This window comes from Pithys albifrons, chromosome Z, assembly GCF_047495875.1.
Source record: "Pithys albifrons albifrons isolate INPA30051 chromosome Z, PitAlb_v1, whole genome shotgun sequence".
NCBI classification, from domain to species: domain Eukaryota; kingdom Metazoa; phylum Chordata; class Aves; order Passeriformes; family Thamnophilidae; genus Pithys; species Pithys albifrons.
Window position 1 is genome coordinate 40,900,515 of NC_092497.1, and position 13,200 is coordinate 40,913,714.

Consider the following 13,200-nt stretch of genomic DNA (forward strand, 5'->3'; position numbering starts at 1 on the left):
AGCTCACCCCAACACCTCAATACCAGCTTATCCAGATACTGCCTCGCTTGGGATATGGCAATAAAACTTTGCCTTTTGGCCACAGAGACTACTGGAATTATATAATGTTCTGTGAGGACTTCTTTCACAGAGGCAAAGCTAAGCAAGAAGTCACTTTGACATGCTGTCACAAGACAAGGATGCTGTGCACCAGTAAGGGAAATGGGACCAAGAGGTGAAAGCGCTTGACAAAGCAGCTGCATTGAAAAGCAGCCTGCAGCAAGTAGCACATCCTAGAGCTGGAAGTGGGCTGGAGATGGTGGATGTCTGGGAGAGGAGACTGGGATGTAGAAAGGTAAAATGCCGGGTTGGGTGGCACTTGAAAGGGCAGGAACATGGGAAGCAGGGTGACTTACAGATTGCTTTCCTCCAAAATGATGAATTTTTTCTATCTTCTCAGCATGAGGTTATTACCTCAAAATTATATGCTGCAAAATGCACTTCTGCTACACATGGCATTGTGGCTGCCATGGCTCAGAGACATCTACAGTAGCACCCTATGGGGCTGGACTGGGATAGAGTGGGGGTTTCTTAGCTGGCTATGAGAAAAGAAAGCAGACGGAGATCATATCATTAAAAATAAAAATGTGAGGACGTTGCAGGCAAAACCAAAGCCACAATGTAAAACAAGGGTACCTCCATGATTCTGGCTCAGGCACCCCCTCCCTTCCTCACCTGCCTCCTTCTCTATTTATAACCCTAGGGTCTTCAGTCAGATTGTTTGTACACACAGCTTTGTCACTTTTGCATATTAATACCAATTCAGTGTTTTAACATGCAATGTATGTTAAATGCAGGGTGTGTGGATGCCTTACCTCTTTCTTCCCGTCCACATGCTCTTCATCATTTCTCTTAAGGGCTGCCCTACATCAGAAGCCATGTTACTACTGCATTCACAAGTGGCTCTCCCTCCTACTGCCACTTTGTCCTTTCCCTTAGCCAAACCTGCTCTATCTTGGGGCTGCAGACACCGCCTGCCTGCCTGCCTGCCTGCCTGCCTGCCTGCCTGCCTGCCTGCCTGCCTGCCTGCCTGCCTGCCGCAGCTCCCTCTCACTGCGCCATGTGCTGCCGTCCTTCCCTCCCTGCTGTGCTGCTCGCTAAGGACATGCTGTGGCACAGCTGTCTGCATCCTCTGCTGCAGTCAGGCAGGTTTGGATTACTGTGCACGCTACTGATGTCCAGCTCCTGTCATGACCCAGCACCCCATAGGAGGAGCAAATGAGCTGAGACGTCAACGCAAAAAATTATAGCCATGCGAGCTATCCCTTTGCTCAGCTGCTTGGAGAGTGCATACATGGTTTGTTTTACAGCACTAGCACACAGAAGCAGCAATGAAATGCAGTTAGCAATACAGCTGGGAGACAGGCAGCGAGGCAGGCACTGGTCCAGTGACTAAAATGATCCTACCGTGAGCCAGCCTGTAGTGTCTCCAAAAGTGGCGGACTGCTGCACAGGAGCTCAGCTTTCTTTGCAATTACTCCAGTTCCCCCTACGGTGACTGCAGTGTGTGCTCCGTTTTGGTTTTGTTTGCCTTTTTGTTTCTTCTATTTCCACCCCCAGCCCCCACCCCCCCACCCCCGCCCCAACCCGTCTCCCTCTGTCTCCTCCCGTGTCCTTCTCTCCAGGATGGCGGAAGCAGAGTTGCACAAGGAAAGGCTCCAAGCCATAGCAGTAAGTCAGTTTCATTTTACTTGCTCTTTTGTCCATAGCTGTGGGTGGTGGAGGGAAGGGGGTATTCCAGCACAGTGGTTGGGAAGCACCCGGAGAGCCTGGCTTTTGCGAAGTTGTGTGTGGAGTTCCCTGTTCGGTATAGGAGTGGTTAAAGTCTGCTTTGCGGGATTTGAGCTCTGAGGAATAGCGTTGAGCTGACACGTGCAGAAAGAAAAATGTGAATGCACAGTGGCATGCTTAAAAGATTGATGATGGAGAAGAAAAAAAGGAGTAAATGGGGAGGAGAGAATATTGCAGGAGAAAATCAGTACTCTGCTGAAAATGTATTTTGTCACAGTGGGAGCTTTTGCTTAGCTGATTAAGAAGTTAAGCAATAGGATCTGCTGAAGGGTGGCTTTTATTGCAGAAAAAATTGTGTTATTATTAATTTTTTAGACAATCAGACACTGCATTATCAAAATGGTGTAATTATTTAATCTACAAGTTAAACTGTCACCTCAGCTCCCTAGCTGAGCACATGCCTTCAAACAAATTCCCTTCTGAGTTGTATTCTGTGAGGGGTAAAGTCTAGGCAGGATTTAGCCCCATTTTACTTCTAACTTTTGTTTTCAGATTTAGTACAGTAATTTGGAGTGAGCCATGAGCTCAGATGGTGCAGGTCTCTGAGGGATGTGGGCAGTGACACTTGGTGAGGATTGGGCCTGGGTGTTTAGAATCTGACATCGTCCTGGCACACAGAAGTTGCCAGCTCATCTACTGGAATGTCACAGGCACCATGTCAAAAGGCCTGTGTTTCTGTGGGCACTACCAGTCTGACAGCCCCATACAGCCTGCCCTTGTTAGAGTGACACCCAGCTCTTTTTCCCCATGGTTGAGATGTTGATGCAGCTGTGCCAGTCCCAGACAGATGGCACCGTCCGTGCCGGGGACCGCACACCCTGGAGGTCTGAAGGAGAACAGAACATGGCAGAGCCCTCATGAGTTTGCATTCCCTTCCCTGGTTCCCCCAGTGATCAACAGATGTTATGCTTTTCTGTAGCCAGCACAGGTTACAGATTTCCTTTGTAGTCTAAGAGGAATACCTGCTGCTACCACTGCTGCTGCTGTCGTTTCAAGCTACATTCTTGACGTCCACTATTCTGCTGATAATTCCATGGAGATTTAAACAAATAAATTGGGGGGCGTGGTGTGGTGGTGTTCTATCTAAAATAATTCCTGTGAAAAAGCAAATGGTATCATTTGATAGGGGGACAGAGGAAGCTATAACCATGTAATTTTCAGACAGGGGAAAGAAGATGCATGTGTTTGAGCTGGGTCACAGTTTTCTGTTAGCATAGGGATTGACCTATCTCCAAATGGAAACACCAGGAACGTTTCTCCAGAGGGTAGCCTCACAGCTGCCTGTGACTGGGGACTCCTTTATGGCAAAATTGTACTGCAGCACTGCTCCATGTATTGCTGCTCTGCATAGCTCTGAAAAACTTCTGTCTCCACATTAAAAAAAAAAAAAGAAAAAGAAAAAAGCTTTACATTATTGTTGTTTCTTTTGAATGTTATATAACAGATCACCAAACAGCACCCATTTCCACATGATGTCCTTAAACCTTTCACCAAACTAGATGAAGTGCTCTTCTTCTGTGCTTTGTATTTCACACCAATGAGGCCATTATGGATTTAAAATGATCACCTGGTATATTGCAGCTTTTTCAGTAGGTTTATGCTGGTATAAGTGAAGACCTTGAGAATCTGAATCTTCATTTTCTATACATATTTCCATTTTGGTCTCTATTTCTGGCAATAAACAAAACATAATGTAGAAATGTATGCAGTTAATTAGATTGAAAAAAATTACTTCAGCATCAAAAATATTCAGTCTTATTTTAAGCTTTAATGTGGGTCCATGAACTGACTTGTTTGCTTACCACTCTGCAGGGCAACTGGTTTTCCATATAAGCTTGTTAGGTAACTTTTCTCCTTTGCTTGGACTGCTGCAAATGTTTGACAGAATGCAGAAAAGCTTATTTCTAGTGTAAGCTTTGCTGTGTCAGAATGAGTGACACAACACAATTTAGGCATTTCTCTTCTGCCACCGGTCAGCTAAAATAAGGTCAGTCCTCAAATGTTGTTTGGCCTTTCTCAGAAGAAAGAGATGGTTCAGCTTGGTGTTTCCTCTGTTTTAACAAGGTGCAGTATCTCACCACATGAGTAGAAGCTTACTCCAGCATTCATTGATCACTCTGGTTGTATCCTAGTCTTATAGAAAAAAATCCACTTGCCACTGGGTTGTCTACACACTGTTTGTTGCCTGTATGTTTGCTTCCATAATCCCCACAGCAAATGAGTTTGTAAGGAAGATGTGCAGAATAAATTTTAAGTGTGCATCACTGAATATTTAAGGTAAACAAATCCAAACATGGAAATACAAATTTTTACAGCAGAATGCTGACAGCTTTTGGAAGTTTGATTTGATTTTGTTACTCTGACTTACCACAGTTTGAGTACATGCCTCTCTGGCACAGAGGCAAGTATTAAGGGAAGAGAAAAAGAAGGAGTCTACTGTTAAGACATTAATATAAACCTTAGTGAATGTGAGTTAGCCACTTGTTTTGTCTGCAGGAAGTACTCTCCAAGTACACAACAGGCTTCTCTGTGCATTCGTTTTCTATCTGTAAAAATGTGAATAACGGACTTTGCCCCTGTGTCAGGAAGCTGTTAGGTATGCATGCAACATTGAGCAGTATTTGGATGCTATGGTTTATTAGGACAAGAAATATCAAAATAGTCTTCAAAAAATAGAATACGTTATTCTAAAACAAAAGTTTCAAATGTGTAAGTTTTAAGCTGTGGTTTTCAGATCTTTGTGAAGTCCCTATAATTGACTATAGCAAGACAGAGCACTGTATAAATCTGGTTTGAGAAGTGGGGAAATGTGAGACTACTACTAAAAAGCAGAACCCAGTTTTCTCTTCTAAGGAGGAAGACAAAACCTCTGTGTTCTGGAGAGCACCTAGGAAGACCAGGAGCGATTAGTTTTCTGATCCTTCCTTGAGCAGAGATCACATCTTCCCCCTTGGGTATCATGTGCAAAAGATACAGATGAATTTTTCTGTCATGAGACACTGCTCCTAACATCTGCTTGGGCCTGGCCCTAAATCACCACAGCATACATCTGCTGCTCTACTAGCAATGGAATGAGTGGTGCCCACTCAAAATGCTGTGGGAAAACACCTTCAGGAGGCAAGGAAGAAGTTAAAGGAGGAGGTCTGAAGCCATCTTCTCTCTAATCTTGTTTCTGTACAGAATAATTAAGTGTTTGCATCTGCTCTTCTCCTGAAGTGGATTGATGGGTAAAATTTTTGGTGAAAAAAGCATTTTTTTGGCTTTAAGTTTTGGTTTTATTTTGGTTTTAAGTTTTTGGCTTAGAAACTTGAAATGCGAACAGTCCTAGAAGAATCAGGCTCAGTGGGGTCAGGTGAGCTAATTTATCTCATTTTGGATAAATAAGCTACATTGCTCCACAACTTATTATAAGGCCCCTTCTCTGTGTCTGCAGAGATAGTGATCTGATAAATGCTTTCTATTCCTTATCTAGCAGTCATAAAGCTGAAAAGTGGCATTGTAGAGTCTGTATTGTTACATCTGGGGTACAAATGCATATATGATGCAATGAACATGCATTACGCTTACTTCAGGTGCATTAAAGGCAATCATTGAGGGGCAGCACTGAGGAGAAATCAAGAACTTAAACAACAACCAGCTCAGGAGCTGAAGAAGTTTTTCAGGTCCAAGACACGTCAAGCCTAGAGATTCAAGTGGGGAGGTACTATACTGATTCCTTAGCAGATAAAAACATCAGCAACAGTGGTTACTGCTTACCAGTACCCAGCTCAGAGAACCAGTAACTCAGTTAAAGGAAGTAATCATTGACATACAAGTAGCCATATCAAAGATACTTCCTGTCAAAGACCATTCTTGCTTTTTCTATGAGATGATGAATTTGTTGAGCTGGATCTACCAATGTTACTCAAATGTCATCAGGAGTATGGCAGGAAACTGTTATTTAAAAATTGCCTTCTTCTGTATCAGTGGTCTGCCTTAGATGGATTAAGGACTGGCTTTCTGAGAGGTCTCAAAAAGTTGCTGTTAGTGAGGGAAACTGCAGTTCCTTGATAGCAAAGATAGGGGAAAGCTTATAGGAAGCAGCTTTATAAGGTTTTAATGTGTTGTCTGTTTGTACTTCAATGTAAATGAAAATTGCTGGTGTGCAGGTAACATAAAGTGTGCTGGTGGAGTAAAGAGAGCAAGTTGGATTATTTGGTAAATGATGTCTTGCATTTAAAATAGCCCTTCACATCTGTGGGCTCAGGTGTTAAGGGAGAGCAGTGCAGATTTATGCATCCAAATTTAAAGTAATACCATACTAGTACTGCAGAACATGGCTCTGCAGTCAGAGCAGCATTGCCTTTTGGAAGGAACAAGAACTACTGCGGGTGGTGATTCAACAGGGATGAGGAAGGGATCCTTGCCCTGCATAGGAGATTAGTTTCATGACAGTTAAACCCGTACGAAGTGAGGTTTTTGAGTCCCCCTAAAATGGAGGCAGGTGCATTTATATTTACATATATCATTGCACTAATTTCTGCATAGGTCTTTCAGAATAGTAATGTCATCTTTAGGAAAGACAGTACTGGTACAGTTTCAGTACCACAGTTGGTGATAAGCTCAGCATTCTATATTTCTAAGTTGGACACCCAACTGCCATGAGTATCATGTGCTTTCCATAGATTTCAGAAAATTTATTGACAGAAAGGTGCCAATATATCTTCTGCCCCTTCGCTACTATTGTCTATTACTCCACAAAATGAAAACTCATGATTGGTAGATCTTGTACCCGGCATCCTTTTACCGTAATACTTCTGTGCAACCTTTGTGAGTCCTTTCAGAGAACTTCATTCATGAAAATTTGAAACTCTGGTGTTGACAATCACTTAGAAAGATGTGGCAAATTCACTTAATCAACGGTTTAGTTTGCTGTAGTGACTTAATACACTAGTTTCCAATGCCTTCCTTTAGGAAGTAATGTTTTTGTCCTTGACATTAAGCATGGGTTCAAATCTGTCTGAGTTCAGTTGTCTTCAGACCTAAAGCCTGGAGGAAGAAGAAATAAGGCAGCAGGATATGGAAAGAATAAGCAGGCTGGGATTTTTCTGCTTGGAAAATAGGTGAGTGAGAAGAATCTGCAGAAGTCATGAGTGTTACGGAGAGGATAAGTAAATGTTACTTACATATTTTGGCACAAGAATTAGTAGGTATCTAAGGAGGTTAGCAGTTGTGGACAAAACAAACCCAAAACTACATTCTTTCTATAATGAGTTGTTAAGCTGTAGAGCCCCACTTTCTGGGACATGGTGTATGCTGAAGAGCACACTTGGGCTTGAGGACAAACTGGACATGCTCATAGAAGTGAAATCCATGAAGGCCTTTCCCACTAGAAGCAATGTTTAAGTTGCAAATTACGAGAGTCTGGCAGAGAATTTTAACATGTATTTGCCGTGCTCCTGGTTCTGCTTTAGGCAGTGTACTGGAGTGGAGCATGGGTTCAATGGCCTAATGTAGTGCAGCCATTCCATGTACTCAAGCACATTCCTGAAGTAACTAAATCTCGCGTTTGTGACACTAAAGAAAGCCCCCATTGCAATTCATCATGAAGCTTATTTGACTATTGCTGCTACAGTTTAATCCAGTTTTGCATTCCCATTTTCCCCTCATTGTCTTATTTTCAATATTTATGGTTCTGATTAGTCACAACCATTTCCCTGCCATCTCATTCTTTGGTGGTCCCAAATCCAAGCACCTGAAAAATTAAAAATCCTCCTGTAGCTGTCAGCCTTCTACATTCTCAGCTAAAAGACTTGAGGGCTAGTGAGACCTTAATATATTTCCAGAATACTCTGTGGTGAGGAACATCCAGTGGAATTAGGAAGAGTCTGTGTCCTGCTGCAAATATTTCCAGGGATGGGTTCAGTATGTGTAAACTAGGGATTAGCAAAAACTAAATCTAGTGAGATCTATATTGTGAGCATGACATGAACCTGTGAGGTTCCTGCAAATCTCAGTGCAAATCAGCTGTGGGAGAAGAATTATCTTTGCATTGCTGTAAAGGTGAAGAGATCCGCATACAGATCTGCAGCACTAGCTTGGACTGCAGCAATACCATGAGTCAGCTTCATGTCAGACCCTGCAAAGAGAAACCTGTGCAAGCATAGTTGTATCTTGTCTTTGCTTCTGAAGCATATAAAACACTGAAAGTTCATGCACAGTGTAAGAAATGTTACGGCTTTTGTCCATTTTAAGCCAAAAGTCAAAGAAAAATGCCTGTAATGTCTGAAAACTAAAATTACTCTCTCAAGATTTATCTGTATTTTTCCTTTAGGAATGTTTACATGACAGCAAGTGAAACACAAATATGACGAAAAATATTTCTGTCAAAATGTCATTGAAAAGTAGGTACAAATAGAAACCAGACACCAATTTGCCCTGAGAAATTTCTAGACAGTTTCCAGACTTACCCAAACTCAACTGTTTAAATTTAGAATTGTTTCCACAGCACATTCCTAGCCCTTAACACACCAACATCTCTTGAGCACCGACAAGAAGCTGATATACTAGATTTTGGTTTGTGCCTTCCAAATTTTATTTTGAAAAATAAACTGAAAATAGGTGGAAAGGGTTTTGTGATTTTTTTTGTTGTTGTTAGGTCTCTGGTAAAATAAAACAATGGTGAAAGATTTATATTTTTGTAAACTATTGAACAGCTCTAGCCTGGAGTGTAATTGTAATGACAGATGCCACACGCCATGGTATTAGTAGGCAGATGTCCATCTGAAATCAGAGGTTAGACTTTAGGATTTGCATGCCATGATAGAAGTAATGGATAGTTGGGTAGCTAGGTTGAAAGTGGGATGAGACTGTAAGAGGGTGCACAGTGATAACTTAGCCTCTCCTTGAGCACTCTTGCTCTTCCAGGGATCACTACTTGTACCTAACTCGTTACCCACTTTAAAAATACTGTTTAACTCTTATACAGAATGAAACGTATTCTTCCATCAGCGAAATTCTTGCAAAATACCACCGCCAGCAAGACGGTTGGTCTGCTGAATGCATTCAGAAAAGCATGTACTAGACTATACATATGTAGTAAATTATTAACTATTATCTTACTCTCTCTTAAACAGCACATCAGCATGTGGGTGTTGAGGCACTGGTCAGGCTGAGGATGCGTTTCAGGAGCAGTACTTGGAACCAAAGTGATCCTATACCTGCCTCTTGTCCTAATTTCCCTATCACAGAAAAACATTCTCTGTTGCAAATTCTAATCTGAGAAAACCACAGAGTTGCGAGGGTTAACATCACCGAAGTCCACTAGCAATTAAATGGGTATGGCCTGTTAGCAGTTGCACACCAGACCTGTGTAGCTCTTGACACACAGATGCTTTTTGTTACCTAGCTGACTTCTAACCAGGTTAGATGCTGAAGGCATGTAAAGCTTTATTCCTCTTCACCAGCAAAAACAAATACTCTTTGTGCACACAAAAAAAGGTCCAGCAACCAAGTCTGGTGAACTCTTCTTGGAAGGAGACAGACCTGCCGTCATCTCTGAGTCGCTGCCCTTTCCAGACGATGCAGAGCTCAGGTTGTTGATTTAGGCAGTGCTTACACTGTTTTAATTTGAGCTGCCAGCGTAATTTGTCAGGATCCACAGCCAACAGCAGGGTGTGGCTCAGCCTCTCTACAGTTTCTACAATAGCAATCCCTGTCAATCAGCTGGAGATTTGGGACAGGAGAGATGTGCACAGATTTAAAAAAATTACACACCTTGAAAGAAAGTCCTCCTTTTACCAGCAGAGGATAAAATGAAAGGTGTTTTCCAGCGTTTTGAGGCATGTGGTTTTCAGCTCCTCTGCTTCAGCCATGTTCCTTTGCCATGCAGAGCTGCAAGCAGCACTGCAGCAGAGGAAGTAACCTGAGCAAGTAATGGCTGAGGAGACCCTAAGAGGATGAATATTGCAGACAGAAATTACAAGCCAGGTTGCCATGTAATTTATTGCTAGAGAAGGGAGAGCTGAGCAGCCCGTATCTCTCGCTGCAGTCACACAGCTGCAGCCTCTTCATGGCACCAGCAGCAGGAGCAAGTGCTGAGCTGAGATTATTCAGAGCAGTGGAGATGCTAAAGGCAAGCATGTAACTATTAACCAGCTGAGTGCCAGCATCACAATGACTGGTCTTTCCCAATGGGCTTCACAGAGGGAAAGGGTACACCAGCAGGTATACATTTCCTCCTTGCTAATCTCTTACGGAACAATTTTGTTCCTCACCCTCATCAGGTCCTTAGAAAAACTCCCTTTGACAGCCATGGTTTTTTTAAGGATCCCTAGTCATCCAACTGTTTCCTGTTCAGAACATAAAACAAGCATCTGGTATCCAAGGTATCACTAAATTCATGATAACTGCAGCACAGGGCACTGGATTGTCTCATAACCTGGCTTTGGTACAAAACTACTATCTTGAATGTATTGGTCAGTTCTGGCAGCTCCATGCAAATAGTATAGTACTTGAGAGTTAATCCCTTATCTCTTTTGAATGACAACCCACATTGACGTAATAAGTAAGGCTCAGTTGTTAGTCATGGATTTATTCTTAATAAATATAAGCATGTGCAAGCACTTGCTGCATGTTAGGGAAATAGACTCCAGCAGAGGGCTGATTCAGCATTTGAAGATGCATCTTCAAGACTGTTTCTTGTGGTAGTGATAACTGCTGAATTAGTAAAGTATATAAACTCATTCCAGCATCACCAAGAACTTAGTAAATTGTTCTAGTAAAGGAAGTAACTTCTTACCAACCAGGAAAAAAAACTCAAAAAACTTAAACTTATTTTATTTTAAAAAATATAATAAAGAACAGTCAACATATAATGTATGGCCAGACTTCGCCAGTGAAGATTTTGGGAAGGGCTCTCCCCACATGGGTGTGCCCTTCCAGCCTGCGCAGTGGATTTTTTTAGGTAAGGCACAGCATGCGCAAAACTGGCCCCACTATTTAGGTCCTAAGGTTCATCTGCCAGGGCCAAGTGAGCTTGGACAGTGACAGTGAAGTCCTCGGGACTATCTACAGCACCCAGTACTAACCGGGGCTGACCCTGCTGAGCATCTGAGATCTGGCAGGATGGGATGGCAGGGAGGCATTGAACTGCCAGGGGACGGTCCCCACTGAGACATGAACTCAGGACCTTGGGATTCAGAGTCCAGAGTGCTCTCCTTTACACCACGGGACTGCCCCCACAGTTCACATATAACACCTTTAAGAACTGTGTCCCTGTATGAGTAAGACACTGAGAAGTATCAGTTCCTTGTGCTAAATTTACAGTTGTTATTGCTGAAGGTTCAAAATATACAAACTTTAGACTAAAATCCATGTAAAATATCTGAAACTCATCTGTGAAATAGAGACCTGTTCATATGTCTCAGCTTCCTGATTTTCAGAGAAAAAAATAATAGAATTGCAGTGGTTTACCAGTATTTTTGTCCTTATCATGTGTGACAATCCTGATCAAAGGGTTTGATGAGACTGATGTGTCACAGACCTCCTCCTCTGTGAATTACTCCACAATTCACAGGACTGAATATTCCAGAGAAGTTACAGAATTAATAAAGTTTACACTATAGACAACTCTTTACATTAATTATTTTTATAGGTTTTAAAACAATACTGTAACTTGTATTTTTGAAGATGGGGTGTGTTCTGCTGAGAAGGAGTGGGTGGAAAACCCTGCTGGAGAAAGCTGGTAGGAGTTTCTTCTTACGGCTCTGCCGCAAATCTCAGAGCACTGGGGTGAATTCCCCTCTGCATTTGACCCATGTCTCTTGGGTCAGCACTGTACCATCTTTCCCTGCTTGAAAACTCACAACCCCTTCAAGCAGTCCTGAAAGGCAGATCTAGGGAAAAAACAGTGATATTCTGGTGGTCCAAGTGCCTACAGCTACAATTTCTACTACACTTTGGTCTGTAAGATTTAAGGGCAAACCACCATTCTTGCCCAAATGTAGAAGGAAACAAATTAGTCTTTTGTCTCCAGTACTTTGAAAACGCATGCTCCTTGGTAAAATAAATCCAGTTTACACTGAAGTGGATAACACTGACCATGTGACTGTGGGCAAGTCATAGGTGCCTGGTGGAATGGTGCTAAAGTCCAAAAAGATGAGGTGACCCTGTTGTATACTGTCAGAGTCTGTCTGGATAATAGTGCGGTTTTAATGAAGCTCATCCATGTCCATTGAAAGCTGAAGTGGTATCAGACTGTGCTTCCCTGAGCTGCTGTGGCACTGGTGAACTCACCAACATAAAGCAACACTCCAGGACTTGTGGCATGGATCAGCCTTTTGGCTGCAAGTGGCACACTGAGCTGGAGGAGGTGTCAATGCGAAGGTAGACCTGGTTTCTCACTGGCACTGCTGTGTAGGTCAGATCTCTGCCTAGATGAAGCTAACAGATTGTAGAAGTGGCTGGAGAACAGAAGGAAGAATATATACACCAGCAATCAGCTGTTACAGTGGAAACCTGTACCAAAGTGTGTCTAGCCTCTTGTGACCTTTTTCCAGGTCCACATAGCATTTCATGAGTCTAGGACAGAAAATGCAGCACAGTCACTATAACATGGGCTTTGCTGGGAGAGACTGTGAACATACAAGAAAAAAAACCAGAGCTTAAAATGGTACTGGTACATTACTAGCCTTTTTGACATGGTGTCTTCAAAACAAGTATTCTTAGCACCTAGTATTTATCACCTGCTGGATAATACTACGGAGGAAAAAGTGATAGTGGATAATGCTGTGAATATTACTCAGCAGTCTCATCCGTCATGGAATAGGCATAATTGATAGACAGACAGACAGACAGATAGATAGATAGATAGATAGATAGATAGATAGATAGATAGATAGATAGATAGATATGTCACAACTCAGCATTGACATCGCTGCTCTCAGTGAAGTTCATCTTCATGAGGAAGGCAGCCTTAAAGAACATGATGCCGGCTACACACTCTACTGGTCAGGCAAACCCAAAAATGAAAGTCACCTTTCAGGAGTTGGCTTCATGGTTAAAAACTCCATCACCCTCAAACTTGAAAATTTGCCAACAGGTCAATCTGATTGCTCTCCTTACACCTCCCAGTACACAACAAACAACATGTTGTTCTTTTTAGCATTTATGTCCCAACTCTCCAAACTGACCCAGTGGAAAAAGACAAATTCTCCACCGACCTGCACCACCTCACCCAAAAGGTTCCTGCAGATGATAAGACCATAATCCTTGGTGACTTCAGCACCAGAGTAGGAAAGAACTCTGAAGCCTGAAAAGGAGTAGTGGGCAAGCACAGTGTTGGAAACTCCAATGATAATGGTCAGTTCCTGCTAGAGCTTTGTGCAAAAC

The 13,200-nt window shown here is 42.5% G+C and overlaps 1 protein-coding gene across 2 annotated transcripts in view; it reads left to right on the forward strand.

Annotated features, from left to right (window-relative positions):
- The first annotated feature begins 320 nt into the window (after positions 1 to 320).
- The window catches only part of PALM2AKAP2 (PALM2 and AKAP2 fusion), a 281,930-nt gene continuing 269,050 nt past the window's right edge, over positions 321 to 13,200 (forward strand). For both annotated transcript variants that reach the window (XM_071579901.1, XM_071579902.1), the window contains exons 1-2: positions 321 to 334; positions 1,665 to 1,710. In XM_071579901.1, coding sequence (XP_071436002.1) covers positions 1,666 to 1,710 — 45 coding nt within the window. In that variant the 5' untranslated portion in view covers positions 321 to 334; position 1,665. The remainder of the gene's footprint in view (positions 335 to 1,664; positions 1,711 to 13,200) is intronic.